Below are 21,416 nucleotides of genomic sequence, written 5' to 3'. Positions count from 1 at the left end.
GACAACTATTTACCTAGTTAATTAAGATTGAAGTTTTGAACCATATTGTTTATATGTATTGCTTGCAGTAATTTGCAACTTACGGACGTAAATAGATAACTTATCGACAAAACTTGTTAAGTTGTTGTCGCTGCTGCAGTTCTGTTTTGTAGAACTTGGTGCTAAAATCCGGTTCCGACTAGTTAGTAGTTAGTAAATAGAACAAAAAGACTAAACCAATAATGACAATGGATTACGTTCCAAAATCAGAATGTTTATCAAAAAAACAGTGCTTTGGTAGTAATATGCAATGCAATATAACTAACTAATCTCTAGAAGTTAGCTTCTCTAGAACTTCAAATTAATAATACCTAGTAAATAACTAATCCCTTTTAAAATAAAGTACATTATTTGCACATTAGATTGTATACATTTAAAATCATAGGTCTTAGCTCATAATTCTGTGCCGCAACTGATGTATGATACAGGCGAGTCATGAATACGAGGCATGCAGGTTGCCATAATCCCCACAGCTTGTTACTGATACCTTTTTAACTAATGCGAAGCTACAACAATAGTTTTAGTATTTTCTAGTCTTAAGTTTAATTAATATTTAAGTTTAATTTTATCTTTATTTTTATTCTTGTTTTTTTGTGATTTTGTAATTGAGCTAAATAAACTTTTATTTATTTATTTTACTCTTCACCACTTAAGAGAATTTGATATGTTTGAAGCCATCTTTACTTCATGCTAGTTCAGGTTATTTTTATTTATTTATTAATAATTGAAACTCCCACAGACTGCTCATAATTTTCACTTGCATTAGTGATATGGCAACATTTGAACATTGACTTTGCTCTACTTTTTAAAGATTGTCTGTTCTGCTCTTTTTCTTTTTTGTGCTTTTTTGATGAATTTTGCCGAGTGTGTGATGACGTTCTGCTGTTAATTTTCAAAGAAACAGTTTAATTTCTTAAATATTAAGGAAGAAAATGGACCCAAACAGCACTGAAGATGACAATCTACCTTCTCCAGTTCTGGATGTGATGGAAAATCCACGGTAATCGTAATATTTTGTATGTAAAATTGTATTTTAGCCGCCTGTAGGCTGTGACAGCTGATTGCTTGGCGCCAAAGTCAAAGGCGGTAAAAGCATGTTAGTTATATTTTTGCCTTTAAACTGTGCTAATAAGTGAAATTATTTGTGTTATATATAGGAAAAGGGTGCGCTTGGAAAATTCGCCGCGTAAAAGTTGGAGTTTAATGGATAGGAGGGCCGATAAAGAGGTATGTAAATGATGACGATTCCCGCTCTTTTGCACCACATTTTTGCTTGTAATTGTCTTAAAAACAATAAAATTACTAATAAATGACTATATTAATGTAGAATGTAAACTCTTATGCTATTATTTGAAGCTAAAATACTCTAATATAGGCTTGAATTACCATCAAAATCGAGTAGTTATGTGTATACCTTCGAGTCACATTTTTATAGGAAAATACCGTATTTGGCTTGTAAAAACTACATTAAAAAGCTTTCTTTAACAATATTTAAGACTATACAATATGATTAACTAGCCTTTGAATCCAAAAAAGTTGGATTTTTTAGGTCAAAACATAACATGGATGTGTCAGTCTGAATACCATATAATTACCGATAGTTATTTGATCAAATGAAGAGTTAAACAAAGCCTAGAATGTTCTAAGCTCCTGTGGCACACTGTGAACTTGCAGATTTAGTTATCAAACTTTAACTGAAGTCTGGAAAACAGTTATAGTTCACTGACCTAACCTGCAAGTTGCTTAGGAGTTTTATAGTTTTTATAACTCACTAGAAGATGCCTGCGACTTCGTCCGCGTGGAGTTAAGTTAAAAATCCCGTGGGAACTGTTTGATTTTCCGGGATAAAAAGTTGCCTATGTCAATTACAGGGACCCAAGCTACCTTAGTACTTTTCATACAAATCGGTTAAGTGGATGGGTTTTTGGGAATCCTGTGGAAACTCTTTGATTTTCCGGGATAAAAATTTAGCCTATGTCTGTCCCCGGGATATAAGCTAACTCTGTACCAAATTTTGTTAAAATCTGTTAAACTCTTGGGCTGTGAAAAGGTAGCAGACAGACACACTTTTGCAGTTATAATATTAGTATGGATTAACTAACAGATGACCATCTATTAATTACTTACTAAAATCTAACAACTACATAACTAATCTTCTAACCAGACTTCATGTCTGTCGATTTAAGGTTTTATAAATCTCAGAGGAGCTCTTTGATTTTCTGGGATAAAATGTAACCTATGTGCTAATTCAGGGTAAAAGCTGTCCATTCCTTGTGGCCAAATTGGTATGCTATATGGATGTAACTATAGGTCATCCATGTGAAATGTTATCCTATTAGTTAATTTATTCCTGCAAGATCTTTTGGATTTCTGAGATAGAATGTAGCCTTGTCTTAATCAAGGGTATAATCTATCTTCAGCCAAAACTGTTTAGTCGTTCTGGTGTAAAGAAGTAACTAACACTCAAACGTTCAATTTCACAAGTAATTCATAAATTCGTCTGTGTGGACTTAGGTTTTTAAAAATCCTGTTGGAGACTTATTTTTGGGGACCAAAAGTAGCCTATGCCCTTTCTGAGAAGCAAGCTTTCTCTGTACTGAATTTCGTCAAAATCGGTTAAGCAGGTGGACCATGAAAGGCTAGAAGACAGATAGACACACTTTCAGATCACACTAATATTATAAAGGCGAAAGTTTGTGTATGTGTGTGTGTATGTTTGTTATTCCTTCATGCAAAAACTACTGGACGGATTGGGCTGAAATTTAGAATGGAGATAGATTATACCCTGGATTAGCACATAGACTACTTTTTATTCTGGAAAATCAAAGAGTTCCCATTCCCTGATCCACGCGAACGAAGTCGCTAGTTTATTTATAATATATTAGGTGATGCCCGCAACTTCGTCCGCGTGGATTTGGGTTTTTTGGGAACTCTTTGAGTTTTTGGAATAAAAAGAAACCAGTGTCCTTCCCCGGAATGTAAGCTTAGCTAACTCTATACCAAGTTTTGTGAAAATCGGTTAAACTGTTGGGCCTTCAAAAGGTAACAGACAGACAGACAGACACAAACTATTTCACATTAATAACATTAATATGGATAGTCTGGATAATTTAGATATTTGAATGCTGTGTAAAATATGTACTTGTATTGTTATTTTATAACAAAACATGTTGTTCAGCATTAAATTTATTGCAGAGGTGTTGCTCCATATTTTATGCTGACCCTCTAAATTATTACATATTTTGTAAATAAATCTAGAACAGTGCATACACTTGGTATAGATATTTCAATCCACGAAGACGCGCCCCACTATTTATCGCGAGGGGAAACCGCGGGGTGCGGGGAGTTCAGTCCGAGCATTAGTCTTGAGTCGACCACGGCTCAGTGTACACGGTTAATTTGGGTTGCTTTGCTGCGTATCGTGATCCATCGGAAAGTTGCTCTACTTTAATTTTTTGTATATATTATTATTTTTTAATGTAATAATATATAGTGTAATTGAAGGATTTTCTTATGTTAGGTTATTTTAAAAAACAGATTTGAATTGTGATAAAAGAGCAACCGCCGAGTTTCTTGCTGGTTCTTCTCGGTAGGAAAGGCATTCCGAACCAGTGGTACATGCTTTTGACGATTCAAAAGAACTTATAAAAGTCTAATTGAATAAAAATATTTTGAATTTTGAATAAAAATAGAAATGATAAAAAATTATGATATGAAATGATAAAACTCTTGGATAACCTCTTCGTGTTTTGTTCCTGTGTTCTTCGCTAGGTTTTGGGAGGATATTCCAATAATTCGTTAAAAATATTTAAATCATTATATTAAATACTTATAGGCGTCACTCAGAAAAAAACAGGTATTGATTTTTCTGAGTGACGCCTATACTTATACATATTATCAATATCACGCTTCACATCACACTAATATTATAAAGGTGAGAGTTTGTATGTGTGTGTGTGTGTGTTATTTAGCTAAAATTTAGAATAGAGATAGATAATATCCAGGATTAGCAGATAGGCTACTTTTTATCCCGGAAAATCAAAGAGTTCCCACGGGATTTCAAAAAACTTAAATCCACGCGGACAAAGTCGCGGGCATCATCTAGTATACAATATTTGTTGTTATTAAAATATTATTACTAACCAATATCGAGTATTATATGTCTATGCCAATAACACAATTAGTTCAATAAATGCAGTACCATCACGTCTTATATATTTTTTTTTAAAATAGGTGAAAATATAAAGTAGAGCATACTTCCAGTTAATTATGAAATTTTTTGCTATTTAACTATGTGTGCGTGTGCCCACATTGCTACTCGCTGCGTAGGAATAGAACTCACATTCTTGCAGTTTACACTGCACACTTGCACTGTAAGCGATTGCGGAAAAGAGTGGGGCGCGTCTTCGTGGATTGAATTATCTATATCAGCTATATTTATAACTAGCTGACGCCCGCGACTTCGTCCGCGTGGATTTAGGTTTTTCAAAATCCCGTGGGAACTCTTTAATTTTCCGGGATGAAAAGTAGCCTATGTGCTAATCCAGGATAATTTCTATCTCCATTCTGAATTTCAGCCAAATCCGTGCAGTGGTTTTTGCGTGAAGGAGTAACAAACATACACACACACACGCACGCACGCACGCACGCACGCACGCACGCACGCACGCACGCACACACGCACACACACACACACACACAAACACATACTTTCTCCTTTATAATATTAGTGTGATGTACTAGAGGATGCCCGCGATTTCGTCCGCGTGGATTAAGGTTTTTAAAGATCCCGTGGGAACTATATGATTTTCCGGGATAAAATGCCTATGTCAATTACATGGACGCGAGCTAACTCGGTACCAAATTTCGTACAAATCGGTTAAGCGGATCGGTTTTTAGGAATCCCGTGGGAGCTCTTTGATTTTCCGGGATAAAAAGTAGCGATCCGTCCCCGGGATATAAGCTAACCCTGTACCCGTCAGAATCGGTTAAACTGTTGGGCCGTGAAGAGGTAGCAGACAGACAGACACACTTTCGCATTTATAATATTAGTTTATGGATGGATGTATTATCATTTTATAATTTAGGGTACTCAAAAAGTGCCAATGGAACCCTATTACTATGACTCCACTGTCTGTCCGTCCGTTTGTCTGTCAGCGGGCTGTATCTCGTAAACTGTAAAAGGTAGAGAGTTGAAATTTTCACAGAATAAGTACGTATTTCTATTGCCCCTACAACATTAAATAATAAGAATTACAAAATGGCCGCCATGAAATTAAAAAATTGAATAGTGTTATATCTTGTACGATGGTATAGAACCCTTCATGTGGAGTCCGACTCACACTTAACCGTTTCTTTTTTCTAAAGGTATTACAAGAAATGGGTGTAAGCCTTTTGGAGCCTGACGATGGAGACCCTAATTGTGACGCGGCTTCTATTAATAACGCAGTAAGTGTCATCATCATATTTTTTTTTAAATATTAGCCATGCTAATCATGACTAATACTCCCCTTTCCCCTCCAATTGAGCGTAAAGCTTGTGCTAGGAGTGGGTACGACAATAGTGCAACAGGTGGGGTTTGAACCGCCGACCTTTCGGAATTCAGTCCGCTCCTCAACCGTTGAGCTATCGAGGCTCTATCATTATCATGTTCAACCCTTCGCCGGTCCACTACTGAGAACAGGTCTCCTCTTAGAATGAGAAGGGTTAGGCTTTAAGCTGGCCCAGAGCGGATTGGTAGACTTCACACACTTTGAGAACATGGAGAACTCTCAGGTATGCAGGTTATCTCACGATGTTTTCCTTCACCGTAGTGCAAGTGGAATAGTGGATAAGTTAGAGGTGTGTGCCCGGGATAGAACCCCCGACCTCCCGAATCGAAGGCCGCTATTTTGGTTTTTTTGGGGTCTGTACCTCAAAAGGAAAAACGGAACCCTTATAGGATCACTCTGTTGTCTGTCTGTCCGTTCGTCCGTCCGTCCTATAGGGTACTTCCCGTTGACCTAGAATCATGAAATTTGGTAGGTAGGTAGGTCTTATAGCACAAGTACAGGAATAAATCTGAAAACCATGAATTTGTGGTTACATCATTAAAATATTTTTGAACCAATGCATACTGTGCATACCACCATTTACTGTAAATATTCAATTTGTTCACAGCATAAACCCAATCTAAAACGCAAGCGTGACTTAGAGAATGTCAACCCCAATATCAACAATATCATAATGTCCCCACGGGGCAAATACAGCCCCAAGTCCCCGCGGGGCAAGTTCAGCACCAGCCCCGGACCTTCGAGGATCAAAAGCCCCAGGAGCTCAGAAAAACGTGAGTTATTTATTCATTCTCCCGTGTAAACTGCCAATCAATAGACCTTTTTAAGGTTATGTACCTTAAAAGAAAAAACGGAATCCTTGTAGGATCACTTTGTTGTCTGTCAGTCTGTCCGTTTATCCTCCTGTCGTGTCTGTCAAACCTATAAGATACTACCCGTTGACCTAGAATCATGAAAAGACTCAATGCTTAGGTGTCAAATTTTATTTTTGAAATAATAAATATTATTGTCTTCTTTTGTTCTCATTTTAAAAAACTGGCCACTTGAGCCTTGAGCGACGTCATTTTTAACCCCCGACCCAAAAATAGAAGTGTTATAAGTTTGACGTGTGTATCTGTGTATCTGTCTGTGGCATCGTAGCTCCTGAACTAATGAACCGATTTTTATTTAGTTTTTTTTGTTTGAAAGGTGGCTTGATCGAGAGTGTTCTTAGCTATAATCCAAGAAAATCGGTTCAGCCGTTTGAAAGTTATCAGCTCTTTTCTAGTTACTGTAACATTCACTTGTCGGGGGTGTTGTAAATTTTTAATTTACACTTGTGTTTGTGACCTGTCATTCCAACTATTCTATATCAATGTATGTAAACCACAGATATGTAAATCTTGCAAGATAGTTATTTAAATAAGTTAGTTATTTAATTATTAATAATAAGCCAGATTGATGACACTAGTTTTAAGCTGTCGCGGGCCGGATTGATGGCACTGGCGGACCGGATTTGGCCCGCGGGCCGTAGTTTGGAGACCCCTGAACTAAGTAATACTACATTGTAGTGTACTTCATTATATTTAACTGTCCCTAGTGAAACCATTGCAACCATCAGATCAGACCCTGGAGACGAGTGTAAGCCACGCTTACCTCGTGGACGAGGAGACCCCTCTGGGTCAGTCAGTGAGCGCTGACTATAAGGGCTTAAACGCCGGCACGAGCAGCGGCAAGAAACGGATAAGCGACAATAGTTTTAATCGTAAGTACTATATCAAAAACCTTAAGAGCCTCGACAGTTCAACGGTTGAGGAGCGGACTGAATTCCGAAAGGTCGGCGGTTCAAAACCCACCCATTGCACTATTGTCGTACCCACTCCTGGCACAAGCTTTACGCTTAATTGGAGGGGAAAGGGGAGTATTAGTCATAATTAGAATGGCTAATATTCTTTATTAAAAAAAACCTGGCCAAGTGCGAGTCAGACTCGCGCACCGAGGGTTCCGTACTCGATTATTTTTTTGACATTTTGCACGATAAATCAAAAACAAAATGCATAAAAATAAATAAAAATCTGTTTCTAACCACCAACCCAAAAAGAGGGGTGTTATAAGTTTGACGTGTGTATCTGTGTATCTGTCTGTGGCATCGTAGCTCCTAAACTATTGAACCGATTTTAATTTAGTTTTTTTTTGTTTGAAAGGTGGCTTTATCGAGAGTGTTCTTAGCTATAATCCAAGAAAATCGGTTCAGCCGTTTGAAAGTTATCAGCTCTTTTCTAGTTACGATAACCTTCACTTGTGGGGGGTGTTATAAATTTTTAATTTACACTTGTAGAATATGTGGATAAAACCCTTTCATATGATACCCCACTTAGTATAGTTATCTTACTTTGAAAATTGAAAATACTAAATTATTATTTGTTCATGAACACATTTTTTGTGATGTATCCAGAAATTCACGGTTTTCGGATTTTTTCCGTTACTTGTGCTACAAGATTTACCTACGCCAAATTTCATGATTCCAAGTCAACGGGAAGTACCCTACAGGTTTTCTTGACAGACGGACAATAAAGTGATCCTATACAGGTTCCGTTTTTCATTTTGAGGTACGGAACCCCAAAAATTAAGTAAGAACTGTTTCCAGGTCATAGCTTAGAAGAGGATCAATTTGCATTTACACTATGAGTAGTAGATAAAGATGTTTATAGAAATAAATAAACACAACTGTTTTAATACTACTTATATATTTACAGAAGCATTACATTGCAAGCAGAAAATAAAACTTGGTTTTTTTCTCTCTCTCTTGTCTGGCTTTACAAAGATTAGCCAATGTCAAGTTTGTAGTTATTTGTAACAAGTTAGATAAACTATACAAGTATGGACCCCGTCTATGCCGGCGCTCGCCGACACACGCACGGCACCCCCTTAGACAATAAAGTGATCCTATACGGGTTCCGTTTTTCATTTTGAGGTACGGAACCCCAAAAATTAAGTAAGAACTGTTTCCAGGTCATAGCTTAGAAGAGGATCAATTTGCATTTACACTATGAGTAGTAGATAAAGATGTTTATAGAAATAAATAAACACAACTGTTTTAATACTACTTATATATTTACAGAAGCATTACATTGCAAGCAGAAAATAAAACTTGGTTTTTTTTCTCTCTCTTGTCTGGCTTTACAAAGATTAGCCAATGTCAAGTTTGTAGTTATTTGTAACAAGTTAGATAAACTATACAAGTATGGACCCCGTCTGTGCCGGCGCTCGCCGACATACGCACGGGACCCCCTTAGACAATAAAGTGATCCTATACGGGTCCCGTTTTTCATTTTGAGGTACGGAACCCCAAAAATTAACTAAGAACTGTTTCCAGGTAATAGCTTAGAAGAGGACCAAAGAGTACAGCTGGCTCAGTCATATAGCAGGCAGGATGACATGACTCAGGAAGACACGGATACATTCTCGTTGCTATCCGACGAGGTCATACTCGGCGTCATGAGCTGGCTGCCGAAGCGCACTCTGGCGCACTGCATGCTTGTATGCAAACGGTAAGACGTACAAGGAACCAAAAGCTTAATTTGCATGCATATAATTGCATGCGACATGTACCGCCCGCCCTCCCACTGATAAACATGCGGGAAAAGCCAGCCACCAAGCAAGCCACACGCACCACCACCACGCAGCACCACACAAATCCCAAAACCACTCGACGCACGTTTCGCCCCGACACGCAGCATCCTCAGGAGATGTAGACCTTACAATGCCTAATTGCAGCAATCAGGCATTGTAAGGTGGTTCTGCGTGGTGGTTGGTGCGTATTGCTTCCTTAGTGGCTGGCTTTTCGTGCATGTTTATCAGTGGGAGGGTGGATGGTGCATGTCGCATGCTGCATGTTGCACCATACAGATTTGTCAGCTTTAGTGGATTGTAGCAAATTGAGCAAGACACGGATACATTATTGTTGCTCTCCAACGAAGTCATACTCGCTGGCTGCCAAAGCGCACTGCATGCTTGTATGCAAACGGTAAGACGTACAGATGGGCATAGCTAAACTTTAATAGCTCATTCACACAGGCTGCGTAAGCGTAGACGTAACGCATAACATTGCGTTGTAATGTATGGTTTTCGGATTTATTCCTTTACTTGAGCTATAAGATCTACCCACCTACCAAATTTCATGATTCTATGTCAACGGGAAGTACCCTATAGGTTTCTTGACAGACACGACGGACGGACGGACAGACAGACAGACAGACAGACAGACAACAAAGTGATCCTATAAGGGTTCCGTTTTTCCTTTTGAGGTACGGGACCCTAATGAAAAACAGGTTTTCTTTCTTATTGGATTTGTTTTGTTTCTCTTACAGTTGGTACAGAATAGCTTGTACGGAATCGCTGTGGCAACGCTTAGATCTCGCTAATAAGGCACTACCCAAAGACTCACTAGGAAGTATACTGGATAGAAAACCTGTCGTAGTCAGATTTGCCAGCGCAGAGGTAAGTAACACATACCATATGTACAGTTGGTACAGATAGATAGATAGACAGATAGATAGATAGATAGATAGGTCTTTATTGCATCCAAAAACATGTAAAGGAAAACAAAACACAGAAGGAAGAAAACAGAAAAAACAATTGTGTGCAAAGGCCGCCTTATTGCTTAGTGCAAATCACACACTACACACTATATAAACAGAATAGCTTGCATGGAAACGCTGTACCAAATTTCATCAAAATTGTTTAAGCTGTTGGGTTGAGAAAAACTAGCAGACAGACAGACAGACACACTTTCGCATTTATAATATTAAGTAAGGATTTAGATTTGATGTGTTGTATTTTAATTTCAGATAGCCGAATGGCACCCAACTTCAATGCCAATACAATCGCGGATACAACTTCTAGACCTGAGCATGTGCACAATAGACCATAAGACACTAGAGCAATTGCTCGTAAGATGCTCAGGAGTGAGAAAACTGAGCCTCGAGAGTGTTAACCTGAGCGAAGCCGCTCAGAAACTCATTGGTAAGTGATTCTTATATACAGGGTGTAACCGGAACGCTAGCAAAAATGAAGACAGGTGATAGTACTGATGATTACTGATAAAGTGACATAAAAAACGCGATTTTTTTTTATTGCAAATTAAACATCTGACTGACGCTAGAGGTCAACGAACGTTAGAATAGAATAGAATAGATTTTTATTCAAATAAACTTTTACAAGTGCTTTTGAATCGTTAAATAATTTACCACTGGTTCGAAATGCCGTTCCTACCGAGAAGAACCAGCAAGAAACTCGGCGGTTGCTCTTTTCAATTGTTCAATTTACAATAATATTCTATACTATACAAGCAATTGCAGACCCGCGCATTGCTGGAGCGAGTCAAATCCATGCTTTTTTATCATTTACATAATCTTCGATTGTGTAATATGCGTGCGTTACGTAAATATGCCACTCGGACTCAATGCCGCGTCGTAGGTGGGGCATTGGCCCACTATACATTGCGGTTTTGAAAAATACAAAATCACTAAAAAAGGAAATTGGTTATTGTCACTGGATTGTGTTAAAGTTGGCGGCACGGTTTTGCCGGTACGTTGGTAACTAGTCACGGCCGAAGCCTCCCGCCAGAAAAGACCAGAAATTTAGAATTTATAAAATTCCAAACCCCTGCCGGGAATCAAACCCGGGACCTCCCACTAATAAGACCACTACGCCAGGGAGGTCGTTTTATGCACATCTATACTTATAATATATATATCTATACTAATAAATAAAATTGGAGTGTCTGTCTGTAATTTCGAAATAACTACCTCATATTAAGCTCATATGGTTATTTGAACGATACCTCAACTGAATCACACGTTTTTAAAATTTTTGTCTGTCTGTCTGTCTGTCTGTTTGAAAAGGCTAATCTTTGGAACGGCTGAACCGATTTTGACGGAACTTTCACAGACAAGTAGAGGATTGACCAGGGTGTAACATAGGCTACTTTTTTAACCGACTTTCAAAAAGGGAGTTGTGTTTTTCTACCTATATACACCGAAATCTCTGAGATTTCTGAACCGATATGCGTCATTTCTTTTTTAATCGATAAAGGAACTTTGCGACATTGTTTCATAAAAAATTTGGAGTCCAACTCCTCAATCCTGATGCTGCAGGGGATCTGACCAATCCACGCGGGCGAAGCTGCGGGCATCAGCTAGTATAATAAATAAAAATGAAGTGTTGTGTCTATTTGAACGGGCTAACCTTCGGAATGGCTAAACCTATTTTGACGGGACTTTCACAGACAAGTAGAGGATTAACTAAGGAGTAACATAGGCTACTTTTTTAACCGACTTTGAAAATGGAGTTTTCTACCTAAGTACACTGATATATCTGAGATTTCTGAACCGATTTGCGTAATTTTTTTTTTTCATCGTTAAGGGAACTTTGCGACATTTTTCTATAAAAATTTGGATTCCAACTCCTCAATCGTGATGCTGCAGGGGATCTGACCAATCCACGCGGGCGAAGCTGCGGGCATCATTTAGTAAATAATATGTTTGTTTTAGGCAAATGCGCTAACATAGAAGTGTTAAACCTAACAATGGCCCAAGGGATAACCGTTGAAGGATTGACCGCCATCTTGGAAGGATGTACTGGGTAAATAAATAGAATTACTATTTTGAGGGTTCCGTACCTCAAAAGGAAAAAAGGAAACCTTATAAGATCACTTCGTTGTCTGTCTGTCCGTCATGTCTGTCAAGAAACCTATAGGGTACTTCCCGTTGACCTAGAATCATGAAATTTGGCAGGTAGGTAGGTCTTATAGCACAAGTAAAGGAATAAATCTGAAAACCTTGAATTTGTGGTTACAACACTTAAAAAATTTTAAATGTGTTTCAATTTTCAAAGTAAGATAACTATACCAAGTGGGGTTTCATATGAAAGGGCTTTACTTGCACTTTGAAAAACATATTTCTATTTATTTTCATAATAATATAATAATAATAAATATTTTATTTACCAGATTGTGGGTACATAACAAGTTTACAATGAATCAGTATAGTCCCTACACAATCGACTGTCACCGACAGTGTGCAAATATTTAAGTTGAAGTTAAAATTAACATTTACAATCAATCGAAAACTTAAGTTACTAATTGTTTATAAGGTCAAACAGTACAATTTCAATTTTAAATTACGCAGTCAAATTATCCAATATTATAGATACATTAAAATAGTGGGGTTATCTAGTTATTTTAGTATGTCATTGTCGTTAATATATTCTTTTATACTATAATAATTTTTCTGATTGAGCATGTCAAAAATTTCTCGCTTGAATTTTAAAAGCGGCAAATTTTTTTTACAGTCTGGAAGTCTGTTATACAAGGCAACAGCCATGCATGGCGAATTGTGTGAAAAGACAGCCAACCTTTGTGGTGGAGCCCAGAGTTTAAATTGTGGATATGGCCTGCCTCTCTTATTAGGATATTTTTCTTTTAATGTGGGAAATAGATTAGGGTTTTTCTTTACAAATAGCAGTGCTTCGTATATATAAAGACATGGTAACGGTAGAATTTTATTCTCCCTAAACAATGGTTTGCAGCTGTCCAAAGTTTCAGCTCGACATATTGATCGAACACAAGCATGCATTATTAGTTTTTGATTTATCGTGCAAAATGTCGGAAAAATACCCGAGTACGGAACCCTCGGTGCGCGAGTTTGACTCGCACTTGGCCGGTTTTTTAATTAGTTTCATTTGTATTAAAGTCTGCTTATAGTCTCCCGACTGATTGCAGATAATGACAGGAAAAAAAGTTGTGGTAAAGTGTATAATTGTTTTTTTTGTAGTGTTCAATCCCTAAACATATCGTGGTGCTACCTAAGCGAAGAGGCGCTACGAATACTAGTCGAAATGCTGCCTCAAAATCTACAGCGACTCAACCTGGGCGGCGCGCGGGCACTCACAGATGACAGTAAGTGGTCACCGCTTCATCATCATGACCGACCCACCGCCGCGCCGGCTCACTACAGAGCTTTTCATTCAAGCATTTCAGCTTTCTAGCCTCATCCAGACCGAACCTATGAGGGTTCGAAAATACGACGAAACGCTTCGAGAAAAGGTACGTAGTGCCACGTTTGGCTCGTCTTGGCGGGGGCACTGCCGTGCCCTCTGATTATAATATATATTTTGCTGTACTCTAACAGGATACATGGGTAATACAAAAATAAAGAAAAGAACATCGATGTATATGGATTAGCCTTTCCCATACAATTCCGTCCGCAAAAATACGCTTGAATCTTACGTCATCGTCATTGACAAAGTCAAGAGACTTTTGCAAATTCTATTGACTTTTTGAGCGCGTTTTTTATCTTCGAAGGGCCCATCCATATCTTCTTCTTTATGTGCCTCTCCATTACTGAAGGTCAGCAGTCAGTTTTTTAAACTTCTCCTTGTCCATGGCTAGCCGGAATAGTTCTCCTACTGTTTTTATGCCAGTCCACTCCCTTATGTTACGTAGCCATGACTTCTTCCTTCTTCCCACCACTCTTTTTCCTGCAATTTTTCCCACCATAATTATCTGCAGCAGGCGGTACCTATCGTGTCGCAAAATATGGCCCAGGTACGAGATCTTTCGCTGCTTGATGGTTTTAACTAACTCGGTCTTCTTCTGCAACCTGGCAAGATCCTCAGCGTTAGACACCTTAGCCGTCCAGCTTATGTGAAGCATCCTGCGATACGTCCACATTTCAAAGGCGTCGATCTTTTCCCTCAAGTCCTCCACTAGGGTCCATGCCTCACAACCATATAAAATTACGGGCCAAATGTAGCATTGTAGGAGTCTGATACGGATACGGATATCCCATCCATATACATCGATGGAAAAGAATAAAGTAATCTTTCTATTTCAGTGGTAACAGCGCTAGTTGCCCGCTGCCCGCTGCTCATAGAACTGGACTTGTCCGACTGCTCGCGGCTGGCAGTTGCATCACTGTCTGCTCTTCTATCGCTGAGTAGACTGGAGCACCTCGCCTTAAGCCGCTGCTACCTTCTGCCCCCACACGCCTTAACGTGAGTCCATCTCCTAGCTAGTTATAATGCTCTGCTAATCATCACACTAATATTATAAAGGAGAAAGTTTGTATGTGTGTGTGTATGTTTGTTACTCCTTCACGCAAAAACTACTGGACGGATTGGGCTGAAATTTAGAATGAAGATAGATTATACCCTGGATTAGCACATAGCCTACTTTTTATCCCGGAAAATCAAATAAATAAATAAATAAATAAATAAAAATCAAAGAGTTCTCATGGGATTTCAAAAAAACCTAAATCCACGCGGGCGAAGTCGCGGGCATCGGCTAGTAAGTAATACTTCCCCTTGAATTGTCAAGAGCATGTACCACTGGTTCGGAATGCCTTTCCTACCGAGAAGAACCAGCAAGAAACTCGGCGGTTGCTCTTTTCAAAGATTTGATATACAATATTATGCCATGTATAAAAGTAATTGTGGTCCCGCGCATTGCTGGAGCGAGCTGCAGGTCAAATCCACGCTCTTTTATCATTTACATAATCTTCGATTGTATATTATGCTTTTCTAAAGAGCATAGTTTTAATAGATTTTTTGAAACTTGTGTAAAGGCAAGTCCAAAATTGATTGCGGAATTTTGTTATAAAAGATTATACCCATTCTCACAAATGACTTTTGGATCTTCCTGAGGCGGAGCGTAGAAGTCGCAAGCCTGTTACTGTGTCTAGTCAGCCTGTTGTGTAGATCGCCAATTTTCTTGTTACTAAGAATATTTTGTCTTACAAAAATTATACTAACGCATTTACGTACCAGTGAGCGTTATACTAACTTCTTTCTATGAATAGAGTATCACACTTACTAATATTATAAAGGCGAAAGTTTCTGTGTGTGTGTGCGTGTGTGTGTTATGTTTGTTACTCCTTCACACAAAAACTACTGGACGGATTTGGCTGAAATTTGGAATGGAGATAGATAATATCCTAGGATTAGCACATAGGCTACTTTTTATCCCGGAAAATCAAAGAGTTCCCACGGGAATTTTAAAAAACCTTCATCCACGCGAACGAAGTCGCGGGTATCAGCTAATAACCAATAAAAAATAAGAATATGAATTGAGATTGAAATGACCACGTGACCCATGACAGTGAGATATTACAGTTGGTAGTTGGTAGAAGAATATTTTGTCTTACAAAAATTATGCTAACGCATTTACGTAACTTGGGAAGGCCTATGTCCAACAGTGGACGTCCACAGGCTGATGATGATGATGATGATTTACGTAACAGAGAGCGTTATACGAACTTCTTTCTATGAATATAGTCAACTAGCTGATGCCCGCAGCTTCGCCCGCGTGGATTGGTCAGATCCCCTGCAGCATCAGGATTGAGGAGTTGGACTCCAATTTTTTTATGAAACAATGTCGCAAAGTTCCTCTATCGATTAAAAAAGAAATGACGCAAATCGGTTCAGAAATCTCGGAGATTTCGGTGTACATAGGTAGAAAAACACAACTCCCTTTTTGAAAGTCGGTTAAAAAAGTAGCCTATGTTACTCCCTGGTCAATTCTCTACTTGTCTGTGAAAATCCCGTCAAAATCGGTTCAGCCGTTCCCAAGATTAGCCTTTTCAAACAGACAGACAGACAGACAAAAATTTTAAAAACGTGTGATTCAGTTATAGTATCGTTCAAATAACCATATGAGCTTAATATGCGGTAGTTATTTCGAAATTACAGACAGACACTCCAATTTTATTTATTAGTATAGATATTTGTATGGTTGTTTGCAGCAAACTGAGCAGTATGGCATCGCTGCAATTTCTGGAAGTATGGGGCATGCTGCACACCGCCTCCACCAACGCGCTGCGCGCCGCCCTGCCCGCCATACAAATCAACCAGTACAAGTTTAGGTAAGGAGAGACATGTGTAAATTAAACATTTATAACACTCCCGACAAGCGAAGGTTAATGAAAGTGTATGAATTTGTAAGTGATTCTCTCAAATTGTTGTAGTTTTAGGTATATACCTAGTTTAATTTTAATTTAGATTGTACCGATGGGGCTGGCATATAGGACACCTATAAAAGCCCTTTAAAAATATTAGAATTAAAAAAAAAAAGCGAAGGTTACAGTACAGTACCCGGCATGAATTATTGCACATCGAACTTTAGAAAGAGATTTCGGCTTCGTAGAGCGTTGTCTCTGTCACTCATACCTATGTGACGTTTCGTCGGTTTCAACGACAAAGACAACGCGCTACGAAATCGTTATCTCTTTCTAAAGTTCGATGTATACCTATATATTACGATATATTACCTGCCGGGTATTGTAACTAGAAAAGAGCTGATAACTTTCAAACTGCTGAACTGATTTTCTTGGATTATAGCTTAGAACACTCTCAATCAAGCCACCTTTCAAACAAAAAAAAAATACTAAATTGAAATCGGTTTATTAGTTTAGGAGCTACGATGCCACAGACAGATACACAGATATACAGATACACACGCCAAACTTATAACACCTCTCTTTTTGGGTCGGGGGTTGAAAACAGTTTTAACACCATTAAAAACAGCATACATCCACAACGTATAAATGCTCACGGGTGCTAAAACATCCTTGAGTTTCCACTGACGAAACGGCATACAGTGCGTCTAAGCTCACGGATGCTAAGGCATCCACTGCGTCTAAATGTTGATTAACATAGATCACTAGATGATGTCCGTGACTTCGTCCGCGTGGTTAGGTTTTTCAAAAATCCCGGGGGAACTTTGATTTTTCGGGGTAAAACGTTGCCTATGTCACTTTCCAGGATGCAAGCTCTCACTACCTCTGTATCAAATTCTTACAAATCGGTTAAACGGATGGGCCTTTAGGAATCCCGTAAGAATCTTCCGGGATGTAAGCTAACTCTGTACCAAATTTCATCAAAATCGGTTAAACTGTTGGGTCGTGAAACGCTAGCAGAAAGACAGACAGACACACTTTCGCATTTTTTTCCCGCTCCTTTCCCCTCCAATCAAGCGTAAAGCTTGTGCCATTAGTGGGTCCGACAATAGTGCAACGGGTGGGGTTTGAACCGCCGACCCGAATAGAATACCCGGCTGAGTTTGTTGTGAGCTCTTCTCAGACTTGGGCGCGTTTGGAACCCTCGTAGCTTTAGTTTTAAGTTACGTAATTAATTATTACCACTATACCGTACAAATTTAACAATTTCGACCATCAAAAGGTGTACCGTACCTACTTTGAATAAATTATTTTGACTTTGACTTTGACTTTTCGGAATTTAGTCCGCTCAACCGTTGAGCTATCGAGGCTTCAAATCTATACTAATAAATAAAATTGGAGTGTCTGTCTGTAATTTCGAAATAATTACCTCATATTAAGCTCATATGGTTATTTGAAAGATACCAACACTGAATCACACGTTTTTAAAATTTTTGTTAGCTTTTTCAAAAAAACTATTTAAAATTTAAAATAATAAAACAGATATTTGACTCATTCGACGTCACACGATCGCTTCCGAGCAGCCATCTTGAATCGATTTGTATAAATACGGCTGCTTGACGGTTTTTAAGCCAGTCTCGCTCCGACTCGAGACTCAACGACTATTAAATACTTTTGTGTTTAGGTCGCCAATTTGATTGAGTGGTTGCAATAGCAATTGCGCCCCGGTCAAATTAATATTGCAGTTAGGTTATTTAAAGATTAAAACTCTTGATAAGCCTCTACGCGTTGTGGCTTATGTCCTCGCGCAAGCTTAATATGAAGGAACATTTAATAACTTATAAAAATAGTTAAATTATAACGCCCCTTTTGGTCTAAGCTTACATTTTTGTCTGTCTGTCTGTCTGTCTGTTTGAAAAGGCTAATCTTCAGAACGGCTGAACCGATTTTGACGGGATTTTCACTGACAAGTAGAGGATTGGCCAGGGTGTAACATAGGCTACTTTTTTAACCGACTTTCAAAAAAGGAGTTGTGTTTTTCTTCCTATGTACACCGAAATCTCCGAGATTTCTGAACCGATTTGCGTAATTTTTTTTTTGATCGATAGAGGAACTTTGTGACATTGTTTCATAAAAAAATTGGATTCAACCTACTCAATCCTGATGCTGCAATCAAAAGTTCCCACGGGATTTCAGACCCTAAATCCACGCGGTCGAAGCTGCGGGCATCAGCTAGTTTATAATATTAGTATGGATTTTATACATGTGTCATACTATTTTGTTCCAGCGCAATAGCTCGCCCAACGGTGGGCACGCGACGGACATCCATTTGGGGCGTGAGGACTAGAGACTGAACATATATATATTAGAGTACATATTTATTGTTAGCATTAGATAAACAAATCAAATGATATTTATATAACTCTGAGTTTTATTACTAGCTAATGTTATGCATTCATTCTAGTTACAGTGGACCCCCGGTAATCCGGCCCCTGTCTAATCCGACACCCCCTGTAATCCGACATATCTATTATTATTGAATTTACTAAATTTGACATACATAGTGAAGTATGATTTGTACTTCAGAGTATTATGACATATAGAACGTTATCATTGGATTTGTAATTTGTCGGATTACAAGGTACTCTCTTGTAAAAAATTCCGGATTATAGGGGGTCTTAGGCGGTACTCCATAATCCGACAAATTCAATAGTCCGACAATGTCCTGCAAAACGTTTGTCGGATTACCGGGGGTCCACTATATTATCACTGACATCTGATAATAACTGTAAATTAACCAAAGAGTCGAAATTTCGTTCTCTAAGGCGAGTTATTTTTTTTTAATAAAGAATATTAGCCATGCTAATCATGGCTATTACTCCCCTTTCCCCCTCCAATTAACAGGGCTCTCTCAGACATAGATATTAGTTTCTAGAATATGTCTGCAAAATTTCATGGACTTTGGTTGCTTAATATTCAAATGAAATTGGAACTACGATTGTATGAAACGAGTGACGGACAGAGCCCTCTTAAGCGTAAAGCTTGTGCCAGGAGTGGGTACGACAATAGTGCAACGGGTGGGGTTCGAACCGCCGACCTTTCGGAATTCAGTCCGCTCCTCAACCGTTGAGCTATCGAGGCTCTGAGTTGTATGCCGAAAGATCTGGGAATCCACCGCATTATTATCTCAAGAGAACTCCTACCATTATAGGATTAATGGGAAGGAGTTACGACCCTCAGGAATGAGGAAATACGACTATAGAGAGAGAATGTCTGGTATGCCTTGCAATGTGACTCGCGCCACCGTTGGTGGTATAATGGAAGCCTTCACGCAAGTGCTAACAGCAACTGTACCAAGTTTCAAGTCAATCGCGTGCACGCGCATGCGTATGTGTGGATGACTAATATCACAAAACACATATTTCAACTCAATTCAAATACCTGCTAGAGTGAACTGTAGTCTATTTTGTTTAATCCCACCAGAGGTCAAAATGACAACTAGAAAATATGAAGAACTTAAAAATAATGATACCAATGTAACTACCAGCTTAACAATAATATAAACCTTTACAAGTGTAAATTAAAAATTTATAAAACCCCCGACAAGTGAAGGTTACAGTAACTAGAAAAGAGCTGATAACTTTCAAACGGCTGAACCGGTTTTCTTGGATTATAGCTAAGAACACACTCGATCAAGCCACCTTTCAAACAAAAAAAAACTAAATTAAAATCGGTTCATTCGTTTAGGCGCTACGATGCCACAGACAGATACACAGATACACACGTCAAACTTATAATACCCCTCTTTTTGGGTCGGGGGTTAAAAATAGTGTCGTCCTCATGGTTCCGGTTCAGATAAAAATCGTCAAGGTGCATGACACGGGTCTGCCCGCGAAATTCAAATTTTAATTTGGTTTTTCGCAATTTGTAAACTAATATGACAACATAGGCTTATAGCACTTTAATTGCGGCAATGGCAGTGTCGTCCTCACAAGTTTATATAAAAATCTTTACTTGAAAGGGTCCACTTTAAGAAATTAGCTCTAGTATCGACTAATTTGTGAGTAACTCATGTTAAACTCATTATTTTGAGTAATTTCTTAAACTTGAAAGTAAAGATTTTTATGTAATCCTGTGAAGATGATACTGCCATTGTCGGAATAAGAATGCCATAGGCCTACTTTGTCCTATTAATTTACAAATTGCGAAAAACCAAATTAAAGAATTTTGCGAGCAGACCCGTCTCATGCACCTTAAGGAACTATATCAAAACACTACATTTTAGATCCTTCAGTTAAAATTTGGCGCGTTAGGAACAGCCGGCGCTAAAACGCGTAAATCTGAAAGTTAGAGGTGCGTGCCCGGAATCGAACCCCCTGAATATAGGAGTTCGACATCCTATCCCAGCGTCGCACGCCTTGCACTTCATCATTTTCATCATCATCATCATCAGCCTGTGGACGTCCACTGTTGGACATAGGCTTTCCCTATAGAGCGCCACCACACCCGGTCCTCAGCCTTCCTCGTCCAGCCACTTCCCGCCAGCCGCTTTATATCGTCGCTCCATCGTGCTGGAGGGCGTCCCACACTACGTTTGCTTAAACGCGGTCTCCACTCAAGGACTTTCCGGCTCCAACGGCCATCGCCTCTACGACAGGCATGGCCTGCCCACTGCCACTTCAGCTTGCTAACAGTTTGGGCTATGTCAGTGACCTTGGTTCTCCTGCGGATCTCCTCATTTCGGATCTTATCCCTCAGGGAAACTCCTAACATAGCCCTCTCCATAGCTCGCTGAGCAACTTTGAATTTGTGAACAAGGCCGCTTGTCATCATCAACAAGGCTCATCATTTTGCCAGGATCAAAATGAAACAACAATTTATCAAATCACAT

At 38.9% G+C, this 21,416-nt stretch overlaps 1 protein-coding gene across 1 annotated transcript; it reads left to right on the top strand.

Annotated features, from left to right (window-relative positions):
• Window positions 1–856: 856 nt before the first annotated feature.
• LOC123879496 (S-phase kinase-associated protein 2-like) lies at window positions 857–18,944 on the top strand. Its single transcript, XM_045927232.1, has 13 exons — window positions 857–1,039; window positions 1,197–1,266; window positions 5,407–5,487; window positions 6,199–6,364; window positions 7,171–7,335; window positions 8,947–9,121; window positions 9,941–10,070; window positions 10,421–10,595; window positions 12,125–12,215; window positions 13,406–13,530; window positions 14,468–14,627; window positions 16,373–16,492; window positions 18,813–18,944. Exons 1-13 carry the CDS (start codon window positions 972–974, stop codon window positions 18,877–18,879), a joined length of 1,593 nt encoding a protein of 530 aa, XP_045783188.1. The 5' UTR covers window positions 857–971; the 3' UTR covers window positions 18,880–18,944.
• Window positions 18,945–21,416: the final 2,472 nt, after the last annotated feature.

This window comes from Maniola jurtina, chromosome 28 (genome assembly GCF_905333055.1).
Source record: "Maniola jurtina chromosome 28, ilManJurt1.1, whole genome shotgun sequence".
In the NCBI taxonomy this organism is placed as follows: Eukaryota; Metazoa; Arthropoda; class Insecta; order Lepidoptera; family Nymphalidae; genus Maniola; species Maniola jurtina.
Note: the sequence above shows the minus strand (reverse complement) of the source record. Positions and strands in the feature narration are given on the sequence as shown.

Excerpts from the sequence above, each read along its gene's own strand:
- LOC123879496 (XM_045927232.1), top strand. The coding sequence starts at position 972 with ATGGACCCAAACAGCACTGAAGATGACAATCTACCTTCTCCAGTTCTG. Across the intron at positions 5,488-6,198 it reads CGGCTTCTATTAATAACGCA|CATAAACCCAATCTAAAACG; the intron begins GTAAGTGTCATC and ends ATTTGTTCACAG. Across the intron at positions 10,071-10,420 it reads TCAGATTTGCCAGCGCAGAG|ATAGCCGAATGGCACCCAAC; the intron begins GTAAGTAACACA and ends TTTTAATTTCAG.